General features: G+C 38.6%; 1 protein-coding gene across 2 annotated transcripts in view; it reads right to left on the bottom strand.

Moving 5' to 3' along the window:
• The window catches only part of LOC149171467 (monothiol glutaredoxin-S15, mitochondrial-like), a 164,732-nt gene that overhangs the window by 111,197 nt on the left and 38,324 nt on the right, over positions 1 to 15,211 (bottom strand). Inside the window, exons 2-3 of one of the 2 annotated variants that reach the window (XM_089424094.1) lie at positions 13,141 to 13,208; positions 11,990 to 12,085 (exon numbers count right to left, since the gene is read on the bottom strand). In XM_089424094.1, coding sequence (XP_089280220.1) covers positions 11,990 to 12,055 — 66 coding nt within the window. In that variant the 5' untranslated portion in view covers positions 12,056 to 12,085; positions 13,141 to 13,208. The remainder of the gene's footprint in view (positions 1 to 11,989; positions 12,086 to 13,140; positions 13,209 to 15,211) is intronic. The other variant, XM_089424092.1, reaches the window with a different exon arrangement.

Raw genomic sequence — 15,211 nt, 5'->3', positions numbered from 1 at the left:
TATGGAATGTAAGAGGCATAAATAGCCTCAAGGAAAGAGACTAATTAAAAAGAATATTAAAATGGAACAGTCGAACCTTGTTTTTTGCAAGAAACAAAGTGTTTTGTAGTAAAGATCATGGAGCTAAGTAGGAAACTAGGTAGGGGTTTTAAGGTCATGGAGATTACAGCGCAAGGCTCTGCAGGTGGATTGGTGACCAAGTGGAACTCCCAGGCCCTGAATCTAATTAATGTGGAAGCCACGAGATCCTATTTATTGTTGGAAATGCAAGTTATAGGGGTCGCTTGTGTTTACGAATGTTTACGAGCCTCAAAGGTTAGAGGAGAAGCTCAATTTCCTTCAAGATCTAAACAACTTAGAAATAGGAAAGGCCACCTCCTCTAGATTCTGGGGGGATTTCAATATGATAACCTCCCTATCGAAGAAAAAGGGAGGCCAAATATCATATCCAAAGTAGCAACCAATAGGATGAAAATGGTTCTTTGTTAATTTTAGACAACAATGGTATGTTCTATGCTTAAGTCAATTTACTTCAATGTTCCTTTAGCAACCCAATGACAAACTTCAATTATATCCAGTAGCAATCACATTAACTTATAAACATTGACAGTAAATGTAGATAGAACATAAAATCATATGCATAAGACAAGCCAAGACAAGAGGACACAAGATGTGGCAGATGCTAGTGACAAGCCCCAATGTGGGGAAACACTTGGATCAAATCTTCTTATTACTCTTCAATAGTTCAACAGGGAGAGAGAGAGTACAAATACAAGCCCACAACAGATCTGCCAAATCAGTAGTCAAATCAGCCCTAACTAGAAAGTCAATGGTGGTCCAAGCTGCCCCAAAACATCCTCCAAACAGCAGTCCAATTCGGCCTTCAAATCAGCTCAAATTCTTACGTCAAACCCAGTCAACGGAGAGAGAAAGTCTGATGTCATTTTCTGTGATCAAAACAAAATTTAACATTGGTCAAACTATCCCCAAACACCTTGATTTCTGTGCTAATAAATGCATCCTCCTAAAATCAAACTTTTGGCACAAAAATCGAGGTCAACGTTGGTCAATGCCCTGAAATCTACAACCTGTTTCACCCAAAAAAACTCGACCTCCTGCCACACATGTGAAGAAGAAGAGATGCCTCCAATGTTGTACGACCCAATCAAGAGAGAGAAGAAGATGTGATGAGATGATGTCCAAATGAGGAAAAGGTCTCTCTTATTTATACACTTCGTTGAGGGTGAAGAGACACATCTATTGGGCTTCATGAGCCTACATTTGACTGGAGCCAACCTTGACAATTTGTCCATAAGAGAAATAAATTCATAATTCCATTTCTGCTTGTCAGAATGAGATGATCTTTATATCAAAATTGTACCTCTTCGAAAGAGGAATCCAATGCAATAATCATCTCCATCATATGAGTTGTCCTAAGGTGGAAGTTGGCCCTAGTTGCCAATTTTAATATTCTTCCATTTCTGATCTCAGAAGAACAGTCTGGGTTTGTGGAGGGAAGGCAGATCCTAGACAATGTGATACATGCTCATGAGATTGCCCACTCTCTAAAGAGCCAGAAAAAGGCAGGGAGATTTGTCGAAGGCTTACGATAAGATCGGTTGGGAGCATATGGAGGTAGAGTTAGGGGCGTTTGGCTTTGACAACCAATGGATCAGTTAGATTATGGCCCTTGTTTCATCACCCAATTTCTCAATTCTGTTAAACGAGGCTCCGGCAAAACCTTTCTTCCCGTCTTGGGGAATTCGACAAGGGGACCCTATGTCACCTTTCTTGTTTGTCATAGGGATGGAAGGCCTCGAGCAAGCAATCTTTGCTGCTAACAGAGAAGGTGACATAAGAGGCCTTCAATTACATGAAGAAGGCCAGGCTACAACGCATCAACAGTTTGTTGATGATACCATGTTGCATGGCATTCCCATCGTAAAGGAGGCTTGCTCTTTTAAGCTCATCTTGGACACTTTTGCGTCAGCCTCAGGTGTGGAGATAAACCATTCCAAATCCATGAATTTTTCTTTAACACTCACAATGCTATCTAGAGAAATTTATCTTAGGCTTCCAAAGAAGGTCCCTCTCATCCAAATATCTTGGGGTCCCTCTAATGATTCAAGCTTGGAAGAAATCTAACTGGGAAAAGGTTATCTCAAGCCTCGAGGATAGGGTAAAGAGATGGACCATCAAGGCTTTGAACTTGGTTGGTCGTCTTGTATTGACCAAGGCGGAGCCACAAGGAATTATAGGTTATGTGTTATCTATCCTCCCAACTCCTAGAGGAGTGTTGCAAAAGATCAGGGAAATCCAATGAAACTTTCTTTGGCGCAAGGCAAAGGACAAAAGAAAATGGGCGCTAGTGTCCTAGAATACAGTTTGTAAATCGAAAGATGCAGGTGGTCCCGGTCTTCAAGATCTAGAGATAATTAATAAAGCAAGTGGAGCAAAATTATGATGGAGGTGGTTTAAAGCCTCGAGGATAGGGTAAAGAGATGGACCATCAAGGCTTTGAACTTGGTTGGTCGTCTTGTATTGACCAAGGCGGAGCCACAAGCAATTATAGGTTATGTGTTATCTATCCTCCCAACTCCTAGAGGAGTGTTGCAAAAGATCAGGGAAATCCAATGAAACTTTCTTTGGCGCAAGGCAAAGGACAAAAGAAAATGGGCGCTAGTGTCCTAGAATACAGTTTGTAAATCGAAAGATGCAGGTGGTCCCGGTCTTCAAGATCTAGAGATAATTAATAAAGCAAGTGGAGCAAAATTATGATGGAGGTGGTTTAAAGGGGAGTTGACACCATGGGCAAGGTTGTGGAAAGCAAAGTATGCGCCTAATTGCCACACAAAAGACCTAGTCTGCTTATCGTGCTCTATTCAGGGGTCGGCAATGTGGCACATAGCCTGGAATAATAAAGAGATAATACAACAGAATTGCTTCTAGGAGATTAGAAATGGGAGGGAAGCCCTGTTCTAGGATGATGTGTGGCAGCAACAATCTAAGTTAAACAGGGAGGAATGGCGCCCCATCCAATTAATTACGGAAAATCGAGGTTACATAGAAGTCCACCAGTTCTGGGAACAAGGTCTAGAAAATAACAAATGGAGATAATGGAACCTTACCATTTTTCAGCAACCAACCCAAAACGACTAGGTAGTTCATTGTTTAACAGAGGAACTAAGTAAGTGAAAAATCTTATTTAATGAGGACCAAGACCAACTAATATGGGGGGAAAAAGAAGGAGGGGATTTCAATATTAAGGAAGCGAAAGTATATCTCAGTGACAGATGCACTGGTATAAACGACCCATCATGGAGGAAATTATGGATGTCCGCACATTGGCCAAAAATCAAAATTTTCCTGTGGCTAATCTTACACCAGAAGGTTCTAACCTGGGACAATCTACTTAAGAGAGGATATATTGGAGCCTCATGGTGTTGCCTCTATGAAAATGCAGAGGAGAATCTTAATCATCTATTGAACACCTGCAGCTATACGGAGGTGTTATGGGACTGGATGACTTTCATCTTTAGACAAACAGACCGAAACAGGGATAATATCTATTAAGTTCGATTCGAATTCGAATTTTCCGATCAAGTTCGAATGAGGTTCGGCATTAGGTTCGACTATACATATTTTTCAATATATATATGACCTCGGTCTAATGGAGCAGGAATAACCTTGTATAATGGATGTTGCAAAGATTGAAGGATTAGACATTCTCGGCATATCTGTTTTAGCATACAAATCTACCTAGACATATCACAATTGCATAGCTGGTGATCTTGACATACCTGTGAGGATCTCAGCTGAATCGAGTAGCAAAGATCTAGGACAAAGGCACAGTGTCAATGGATCTTGCATAACAGTCTTGGCATCAAGGCCTCGGTGATACTCCTGTAGAAGTCTAGACTCTAGACAAAGAACAACAGTGATAGAACCTCTCTCTCGGCCTAATAAGATTGATGTTAGACGTTGTCTCAATCACATATATATATATATATATATATATATATACTACAATTGTGGCACAATAACAAAGCCGCAGAAATGATCATTCTCGGAGGATACAATCCCTGCATAACAAAGAGCCACAGTAACCATTACAGTCTCGGAATAAATGAGACAGTAAGGACCTCAGTATAGTGAGGAATAGTATCTCATCTCGGTGGATCTATTTCTTAACAGTCAATGTATATATATATATATATATATATATATATATAATGGAAAGATCTTCGGATCCCTCACTATCTTTACATGATCTCACTGTCTCGGTGTAAGAAAGATCACAATGATCCTGCAGTCATGGAATACACTCTCGCATGATCACAGTCAACATGATGGTCTAGAGTACAGTGATGAAGGTAGGATAAAACAGCTATCATGGCTGTCATAATGAAGTTCTCAGTGCATCATTAAAAAAATCGAACCTTAAAAAATTCGTTAAAATTTGCCTTCAGGTTCGTTCAGGTTCGTTGAGGTTCGTTTAGGTTCGAGTTCGTTCAAGTTCGACTTGAGGTTCGAATTTCAGGTTCGGCGAACCTAAACGAATTTCAAATTTTTTTTTCAGGTTCGCCGAATTTCGAACCTGAACCTTCAGGTTCGCCGAACCCTGTGACATAGGATAATATACAGGAAACGATAAGGAAATGGAGACTGCATTATACAAAAACCGAGGTTGTGAACCTCACCTGGAATCTGGTACCTAGTTTCATTCTTTGGGCAGTGTGGAAGGAGCACAATCGACAAATATTTCATGATAAGAAGCTCCTTGTTGACAACCTGGTGGAAGAAATAAGGCGTCAGCTAAAAGAAATAGTAATTAGCAAAGGGACTCAACCTTCAAAGGAACAACCATCCCCCCAGGAAGCAAGAATTTTAAAGTACTTCGATCTAGAATACCTGAGTGCGCAAGGGCACCAACTAAGAGAGCACCATATCCAGTAAGGATCCGTGGTCTGGTTGGCTCCCCCTCAAGGTTTCCTTAAGTTGAATTTTGACGGGGCGTCGAAAGGGAACCCTGGAAAAGCAGGGGCTGGAGGAGTCATACGGGATTGGACGGGCCAAATATGCAGAGTATATTTCATAAACTTGGGCCATGCCTCAAACAATGCAACAGAATTCCAGGCCCTCGAGCACGGGCTGGAGTTGTTGGTCCGAGAAGGAATGGTAAATACCACAGTCGAAGGAGGCTCGTAGTTAGCTATCCAAGCAAATGTGGCACACAGATAGGCAAAGTAACACAAAATTGGCACCTGTCTTAGTTAATTCGACACATACAATAACATCTAGATTTTGAAAATGGTGGACTTTACCCTTGTCCGAAGATCAACGAAAGCGTTTGTGGAAAGGTTGGCAAATGAAGGTGTAGGGAGCGTACATACGCTGATAGACGTGGCGTGGGAGGAGCTATCAAAAGGTTAGCTAAAGGATGATTGTCGTAAGTTGGCGGAGTCAGATAACTCCATGTCACCTAGGCAGGAAGATAGAGTGGAGGTGGGCTTGAATCAGGATGGAGACCCACCTGGCCATGCGAATGAATAAATCCTCATAATGGAAGGACAAGCAAGGTTTAATTGGGATGTGAGAAGGGATACGAGTATGTAGCGTAGGGACAGAATGACGGTCGAAGATGGAGAGGAAGGGGTCTCCTCCATAATAGTTTGTCATGCAGATCGGCTCATTAATGAGAGAGAGTGGCGAGAGGAGTGGGAAGGTACGACATCAAAAGAGGCGACATACATGAGCAAGCTAATGGCGATTATTAGTATATACAAACCGCTAGGAAGGGAAAATGATCGAGAGAGTGCCCACAGGCACACACAAACGAACAGCAACATCGTCGGCAAATCAGAGATACCAAAAATGGAGAGGGAAAGTACTCAAAAATCGGTAAGGAAAGGCAAGTCAGTAATATCGCCTTTAAATTGGGGTTTGGGAACCGGCATTTTTGACTTGAGGCAAAACGCAGAAAGGTGGTGGAATAGTGAGCTTGCGATAGTTGTAGCAACGAGGGCAACCAACGTTTCAGAGAGTGCAATGGGCAAGGTTTGGAGTGAGGGGGGTAGGTTGAGAGGCAAACCTAGAGCCGATGCATAGGGCATTGGTTCCAGTAAGCAGTCGCACATGGAGGCGGCGACAAGGGTTGCTGCTAACAATTACCATGCTACAGTGTCGCAGAAAGGAAAAGAAATTGTTGAAGTTTGGGAGAATGAGGTTCGAAGGCAACGAAGGGTTGTCCCGAATAGCAAAATTGAGGAATAAGTGGCCTAGATTATCAACACCAGGAAATCCAGAACACAGACGACTATGTATCATAAAACTTTAGAGACTACATGGCACGTCAAGACTTTGGTGGGGAAGTTGCAAGTGGAGACAGTGAAGGAGAGGGCCAAAAGGCAGCTACAGACAAAAATTCAGTTAAAGGTTATAAACCAATGCCTGAGTGGAATTGAAGCAGTCCTTAAGGGTTTGATGAATATAGAGAAACTGTAGGATGGTCAAATTGGGGATATGAATACCATGTTTTCAATTTATCTTAAGTATATTCACAATGTGGATATTATGTTGGGGGACGCGAAAGGGGAACTTGCCCGTCTGAGGAAATACATAGTGCTTGAGGTCAGTAGTGCAGGAGTCCCACCATTGTCTACTCTAGAGGCTCCAACGGCAGCTCCTGTGGAAGTTCCTGACGCGGGTCCAGAGGCAGCTTCAACCCCAGTAAAATGAGGTCTGAGTATGGGGAAACCCTCTTTCAGTTGATCATGGTGGAGACTAGTTTTATTGTCAATATTGTTTTTAGATTATATAGGCAATATAGTGGTTATTTTGTTAAGGTCTATAGAATATAGTTGGCAATATTTTCAGATAGGCAAACCTGCCAATAGTAGTGTTGACCTCTACTGGTCAACTACCCATGCAGTGCACCCCGTTTTTCTTGACAGAAAGAAGCAGCACCTGATCAGCATGTCCGTGCCATCCTGCCATCATCAGCAGCTTGATCTTTTTGATTGTAAACCCAGTCTGCATGTATTAATTGTAAATAATCTTAGCAGACATGAATCATGTATGTATTTTGCCTAGGTGGACCTAACTTTCTGATGATAATCTACGTCCCGGAAGGTTTTTCGTCTCACCGATCCACGGATTGGCAAAGTTTTCCTTCAAACCTGACCCCAAAGCCAGGATTGATTTTGTCATTAGAACTTTAGGAGAATCCTAGTGTGTTGATCTGCTAGATTATCGTGGTGTCGCAGAGCTGGGTGTTTTATGAGGGTCTGTATTAAGTGGGCTTGTCCCCTTGAGATGTAAATTGTAAAAGTCATGATGTAATGTGTCCTGAGGGTCGAGAAATGTTTTAAATCCCCTCATGAGTCCTAAGTCCTAGGTCCTAGGTGATGTTTCCGAAAGCTTAGTTCAGTGATCCATGTTAAATGAATTAAAAAATTAAAAAATGAATAAAAATAATAAAATAATAAAAAATGAAGCAAAAACCCTAACTAATAAAATAATAATATTTTAAGTTAATAAATCGACGGATGAGATCAAGAGATGTCTTGATCCTCATCAACGGTCGAGATCATTTCTACATGGATCACTCGAACTAGCCGTTGGGATCATTTTACTTTATATAGGGTCTTAGGTGGTCATTTCAGATCATTCGATCTGTGAGTCAGATACTGAAGAAGCTCTCTTGTAAATCTGTTTCTGGTTAATAAAGGAAGACTTTGGGGTCCATATCTTGCTGGTGTTACTCTCTTGAAATGCTGTGAGATTGTTTTAATTTTCTGCATATGTTATTTTCAGCTGTTAATAATAGCTTTTGTAGAGTATTGTGGGTACAGGTATCTTGCTCACTTGCTAGGGTTTGGGTGCTGTTAGGGTTTCTGAAGTAATGGCAGGTATCTCCATTACTTCCTGAGATCTAGCAGCATTCTTGCCCTCTTTACTGATGGTTGTTTCTGAGCTGTGCAGAAAAACCCTTGCTGAAGAAGATTTGGTGGGCGTTAGGGGAAGTTCTCGGCTGAACCAGCCAACTCCCACAAGCATTTTCTGCTGAGCCCAGTGGATTTGATCCTGGGTCTATCATTCGGTTTTATTTTTCTGATCTGCATGAGAGAATTTCTGAAGTTTTTTCACAGTGACAATCTGAAATTTCTTTTCTTTAAAATTTTCCTGTTCTTATTGTTAAATCTGGCTGTGAAGGGGCTAAATCTGTACATTAAATTAGCTGATCTAGGGTTTCAAATTTATACAGTTTTCATTAGGGTTTTGTTGTCTTGAAATTGCAGGTACAGGGCCTCTTTTCAGGGGTTTATGAGCAGAAAGTTTTGTGATCACATCCCTGTCCGCCAAAACAATCCACTGTACATCGGCCAGAAATTTTCAATAACTGCAATACGTCCGTCATCCTCACCATCGGGCCAGCAGGGAAGAAGTCAGGTATTTTTCACGCGGAAGTTTCCACTGCATTCACGCAGACGAGCATTGTTTTGGAACGATACAACGTGGGCATCATTTTCAAGCAAAAACTCAGACTCTGAGCCGGGGTCACGAAATTTCATTTCCATCTAGTCGCTGGAGGGAAAAACAATGATATAAAGAAAATCTGAATACATACGCAGCCGCACTGCATATCAGCTCATCATATTCAGGCATCGATTTTCATGACTGCGTGTGATCCGAGCCTCAGCATTCTTCAAAACCGCCGGATCAGATATTCCGCCATTCGATTTAAGTGATCAAACCTCTGGTCTGGGCTTACGTCTTCTGTCTGAACCTGTATGCTATGACAAGAAAATGCATCCCTGCGTTGAAAGCGTCATTTTTGGCTAGCGTTGGCATTGTAGCAGTTTCCATCCACGCCGTCAAATCCCTCTGCTAAGAAACATGCCCAGATAAATCGAACTCGTCATTCCTTCTGCGTGCTCGAATCTTTCTTGTTGCTGTCGAAAACCCGCGCCAGATTTGCATGGAAACAAGAGGTTAAGTATTGTGGACGTCTTGCGTTGGTCCAGTATATAACTTCCCGCTGCGTAGAATCGATTCAACAGATCATGTGTCGAGTTCTCCGTGTCCACCGTCGAGGATTTGCAGCCAAGTCAGTATCACGCGCCTCAGGTAACAAATATGAATCGTTTTTTGACTGCTGCTGAGAGGTATCGTAATGCCCAGGCAAAATCGATTTTAGTTTATGGTCATGTATATCACTGCGTATTTGTTTTGTTTGATTTACGTTCATGTTAGCTTAGGGTTTTCAGGCATAGCTTCTCGTTGGTTTCATTTATTTACTTTAGCTCTTAGTCATAGGTTAATGCGTTTGATTTAAATGATTTTCATTTTAAAATTTCGATTTTAAATTTTGTTAGTTTTGTATTTGAAGTAGATTTTAACTTATATTAGTTTAGCTTAGGGTTTTGTTATGTATTTAGATTTTAATCTTTTTTTTAAAATAGTTTCATTTTATTTTCTATAAAAAAGGAAAAAATCAAAATAAAATGTGTTTATGTTTAGGATTAGTTTGATTCTGTAAATATTAGATTTTAATTAAACTTTTTGTTTTTTTTTTTTTTTTTTTTTTTTTTTAGTTTGTTTTTTTTTTTTAAATAAAAAGAAATAACAATAAAAAAGATTTTATTTAGTTTTAGACTTAGAGTTATATTTTTGTTTTAGAATAGATTTTAATTTTTTTAAATTATTTTTTTAGATTTTTTTTAAATTTTATTTTTATAATATTGAAAAATAAAAAATTGAAAAAGATTTAAAAAATTTTGAAAAAATATTAAAATTTTGTGGAAAATTATTTTGCCAGTTTCAGTTGCTTTCGCGATATATCTTTCATGCTGAGATCTGAAATTTTCAAGTCGAAACACGAAATGTGATATCTGGTTAATAATTCATGATTCTCGTGGTGGTTTAAGGCTTTCACCTTTTCAAAAGTTTTCTGTTGCTGGATATCGTTTTGGTCATTTTAAGAGCATTGTGATTTAGCTGATGACAAATGATTGCTGTTCACGATTCATGTTTTTATATCATCTAACAAGTAATCATCTTAACCATAATCTCTTAAGGCACTGGTCTGCTAAATTAATCAAATCCATCTAGTGCTTTTCGTATCGTGTTTCGTGTCTCCCAACCAACTGGTCGACAGTTGGTCTCATCATCTCACAGGGACTACCCCCCTTAGCCGCGGGAGACAGGCTTAAACGGAGGGATCGGGGATCAGAGTGACAGCCCCCGGTCTGAGCGTTGTCGTGTCAATCCGCGCGACAACAAGTAGTAACAGGAAAAGTCAATTTTTTGAATTGTATAAGAGATATTAGAGACAGAAAAATCTGATGGTTTACCTGGATAAGAGTGTTTCCTAGCAAGACAATCTTCCTCAACCCACATCACCATATTATACCCAAACAAGCCATCAACATTCTTATAATTCTGGAAACCAAAGAATCAATTCAGTTCTCAATGGAACTTTTATTTCATAGCAACTAATTGTTGATATAGAAAAGGGCATAAAGGACTCAACATATCATCTCACTCTTTCAAGTCAATTTCAACAGAAGGCTCCATCAATGGGGAGAAACGTCCTGAGACTGCAGCAAGGTCTCAATGAGATAGCCAAAATACTTGCATCAAATAGAAACTGGATGTTTACAACTATCAAGTATTCAAGAATCTAGCACATCCACAAGGATCAAGAGTACAACCTATACCCAGTGATGTGGCTCCTATGACCAAGTTTATCCTAAAAATGTTTCTACCCAACATGGCATGAAAACTGCCACCCAACATAATAACAGACACCAACATACAAGCTCATAAAGACTCCACTGGATCTGCTTCTATTGATGATCATGATATAGTAGATTCTATTTGTCACAATGATATGCCTGGTGGCCGCCATTTGGAAATTATATATCAATTACAACTCCCAAAACAGAGAGATGAAAATTGCCACTTTGCCATCACAAGCATTGGTACCTCCTAGAAGATGGTACAGTTAAATGGCAAAAATTATATAAACCCCGTTCTAAAGCAGGCATTCCTTCAGATGGACAGAATTGCTTCAGAGAGAAATTATGGGAAACAGCTTAATCACTCGTCAAAAATGATAATAATAATAAAAATAACAATAATAATAAATATAGGAAGTAAAAGAAATGACATGTATTCCCATTATTTGTATTGGTATTTATTGAAAGATGGCCCATTAAGTAACTATCTCAGACAAAACTTGCACGTGAAGCAAAAAATCAACATGCAAGACACTGAACAAGTGATATAAGATTTGACTCCTAAGCTTTTGCCAATTACCCACTATTCAATCTAAATCAACTACTCCATGAATTTCTTTAATGAAATACAGATCATAGCAACCATATTTGACCACCGACAGAGTGGGTCTTGGAATCTCCTAGCTGGTGGAAACCAAATTATTTTGAGCCAAGGCTTCAATCATTATAAAGTTATAAACATCAATGACCTGCCCAGTTTAACATGAATGACATCAAGGCCTCTACTTAGATTCAAAACTCCACAAAGATAAAAATCTCTAGATATTACTTAAAATTAGTTGATGATGCCTCTGCCATCTTAGATATGGTTAATTTCCTGTACTTGGACACTACAGTAAATTACAAACAACCTCATATAATTCAACTTCAAAATCTTTAGTCCCATTTTGCTTTCTGTAGAAAACCTATGATCATTTAACTTTAAAGTTCGAACATTAAAGCAAGTTAGAAACAGAATCTGACAATTCAAACTCAGTTTATTGGCTGCTGATTTTTACCCTAACAATCTGGTTCATTGAAGGAAGATTAAAGTAAGATTTAAAGTTCGAACATTAAAGCAAGTTAGAAACAGAATCTGACAGTTCAAACTCAGTTTATGGGCTGCTGATTTTTTCCCTAACAATCTGGTTCATTGAAGGAAGATTAAAGTAAGATTCATGAATGAAACAATCCAGTTTAAGTCTTACAACTGAAGAAGATGATTGTAATCTCAGGGCTCTCTGCAGGATCTGATGAGCCATTGCCCCAGCCATGTGCTTACTGAAAATAATTATTCGATAATCCTGTCAATTTAGACAGAAAAGGATAATGATCATGTCAACAATTTTCTGCAAACAAATTGCAGAAGAAAAACCAGACAAGCTTTATAAAAGTAACATTGCATACAAAACTTACTTGGAGAGAAAAGGCATCTTCATTAAGTATAAATAACTGGGTATAGGTAAGTGGCTCCAGATGTTTGAGGTCAAAGACAGGGTGGGCCATGCACATAAGAATTTATTTTTCCCTTAGTAGTCCAAGTTTAAAATATTTAAATTCTAGCCAATTTCCTGAGTTTAACATCTGAGAGACACTGCATATAACACCTTGTGCTTTAAGCCCCAGTGTTGCTAATGCACAAGGCATGATATTTTCACGATTATCAGAAATAATTAACATATGTGCCAGAATCCTTGATGTCATATAAGTGTGCTGCGTGCAAAAGTCCTTGATGAGTATTTGCATTACCCTTGAAAGAAGACTAAGCATCAATGAAAACCTCCTTCACTAGGTTTGACAAAAATTCCTTAAATGAGGCATTACCTTGTGACAAATGCTCTTAACAAACCATTAGCTATTAATCCATATAACACCTAGTTTCAGGTGTTAGGAATTGGTCTTGAAAATATCCAGTAAACACAACGCCGTTTACATCTACCTTACAGAAAATTACACAGTCCCTTATATTTTCTTCTCTTGATTTTCTTATGTGGAAGGTGCACGCTCATATGAGATTAGAAGGTTATAAATCTTTGCTCTCTTTATTATGTGCATCGTATCAAAAGTATATTTTTCTAACATGGTATCTAAGAATGCTTTTCTAACATAATTTTGGTTAGCAATCCCTTGTGTGTAGGCCTGCAAACTCGTTCAAAGGACAGCCTACATTTATTGTAGGTTGTTTGATACATTTATTGTGTAAATGTAATTTATTCCTTGTGAATATCTAAATGTATTTCATTTTTCCATAATAACCATTAAATTTCTTTATAATAAGGCCTACATTCATTTCCTATCAAAAATGTGCATAATACAACTATCAATAATGTATTGTAATTTAATGTTTAGTGTATGGTACCAATGTCGATGATGTGTAGTAGAATCACAGATGAAAAAATCATAATCGGAAATGAATCGCTGAGGGTCCTGGAAATCAAATCAGAACAAAAAGGCAAATTATAGGAAATAACAAAGAAAAAATGACCAATCTTGGTGCACATTTAGTGTTAAGAAAAATAATCGAATTATTTGAAATAGCTGTTTCATTAATTACATCAAGATTGATTCAAAGGAGATATTTCATCTATGAGTAGAATAATTTAGTGTATATTGGGTGTCATTAATGGGCAGTAAATGTACTTCCTATTTAGCACTGAAATTTCAGAGTCATAACATTAAGGACCAAGCAAAGGGGCAAAATTGCAAATAAAAGTCAAAATTCAAGGAGTGAGACAACAGATTGAACCCATATAGGTTGTTATTACTAGGCAGTAAATGTCTTTCCTATTTAACATTGAATTCCCATGTAGAGCTGTAACGTCAAAGACTAGGCAACGAGGCAATGAATGGTCGAATTTCAAGCAATTGCATATCTAAATAGTAAAGAAAAATTTATAGAAGATGAACAATATAATCAAATAATCAAAATACACACATTGCAACAGTCAATTAGATTTTGATTATAGGTTGTATTGATCAAGCTTATGGCTCGAACATAACTCTGGACTTATTAGGCACCTATGTTCTCATCATGACTTGGCAAGTTCACACCAGTGACCAACCAGTTACAATTTTTTTATCAACGTATTTCACTTACATAATATTTCACTCATAGCAGTATAAAGGACACGGCGCATTCTCAAAATCACCTACCTCCTAAAAAAGGGGGTTGTGAAGAATAAAAGCCCATGAATTAGACAATTCATGAAAATTGAGTAAAGTGAATCATTGACTTTCTCCTCCGTACCACCCTCATTATCTTCATCTTTATCCTTTAACACAGCCTTTAACATAACAAAAATGTTTAGTGGCACCTCAACCTAGCCTTCTTGCAATAGTGTATCCTCCACATCAACATGTATGGCATGCTTTGAGTTTGCATTCCATTGTGTTGTGAGCTTTTTCAAATATTCTGCGCCATGGGTACACATCCTTGACAATTGGGGGTGAGTCCACTACATCCCCTACACAATAATGAGGACAACACAAGAAGGTCCCCCACCATCCTTAAACAAGGGATGACAACTTGGGAACATCATTGAGCCATCCCTAGTCAAAAGGGGTCGCCTCAAGGACATCCTTTATCATATGGAACCCACATAGACAAAGGTATCACGTATGTTGGGGTTGAATTCCTACCAATACACTGTTTAGAGAAAAGCATGATCCCTTGTTAAATGGGAGAAACCCACTAGTGTGATTTAGACTCCCAGTTCTTTGTCTAAGCCCATTGACCATTTTCATATGTATGCATCAAGGTCTATACAAATATATAAATTTCAGTTAGAACTGTTATATCATGATCTATGTTAAAACCTAATAGTTATATGTATGTGTCCTTATTTGATATATGGATGTGTGGATATTGCCTTTGTTTCAAATTGGGTAATTAGAAGTGATATTGTGTTTATTTACAATTAATTATGATTCATTGATTAAAAAAAATCGTTTATAGAATATTTAGGGTATCCCCTATGTCTCATGCGCTATCATTCCCCCGTTACCTTGTCTATATCCTAAAGGAACCATAGTTCAAATATGAAAGATTATTTACAAAGAACGGGGGTTGTGAACAATAAAACCCCGTGAATTAGACAATTCATGAAGATTGAGTAAAGCAAATCATTGACTTTCTCCTTTGTACCACCCTCATTATCTTTATCACTATCCTTTAACACAACCTTTAACAACAAAAATGTTTAGTGGCACCTCAACCAAGCCTTCTTGCAATAATGCATCCTCCACATCAATATGTATGGCATGCATTGAGTTTGCATTCCATCATGTTGTGAGTTTCTTCAAATATTTTGCACCATGGGTACACATCCTTAACAACTAGGATTGATTCCACTGCATCCCCTACACAACAAGGGCATGATAACAACTGAAGAAGGTCCCCTACCATCCTTAAACACAAGGGATGACAGCTC

The sequence above is a fragment of the Pinus tabuliformis genome, chromosome 4_2, assembly GCF_031772625.1.
Source record: "Pinus tabuliformis cultivar Carrire ecotype Pingquan chromosome 4_2, CPIR1, whole genome shotgun sequence".
NCBI classification, from domain to species: domain Eukaryota; kingdom Viridiplantae; phylum Streptophyta; class Pinopsida; order Pinales; family Pinaceae; genus Pinus; species Pinus tabuliformis.
The sequence above is the reverse complement of the archived record's forward strand: the minus strand, read 5'-3'. Positions and strand labels throughout refer to the sequence as shown.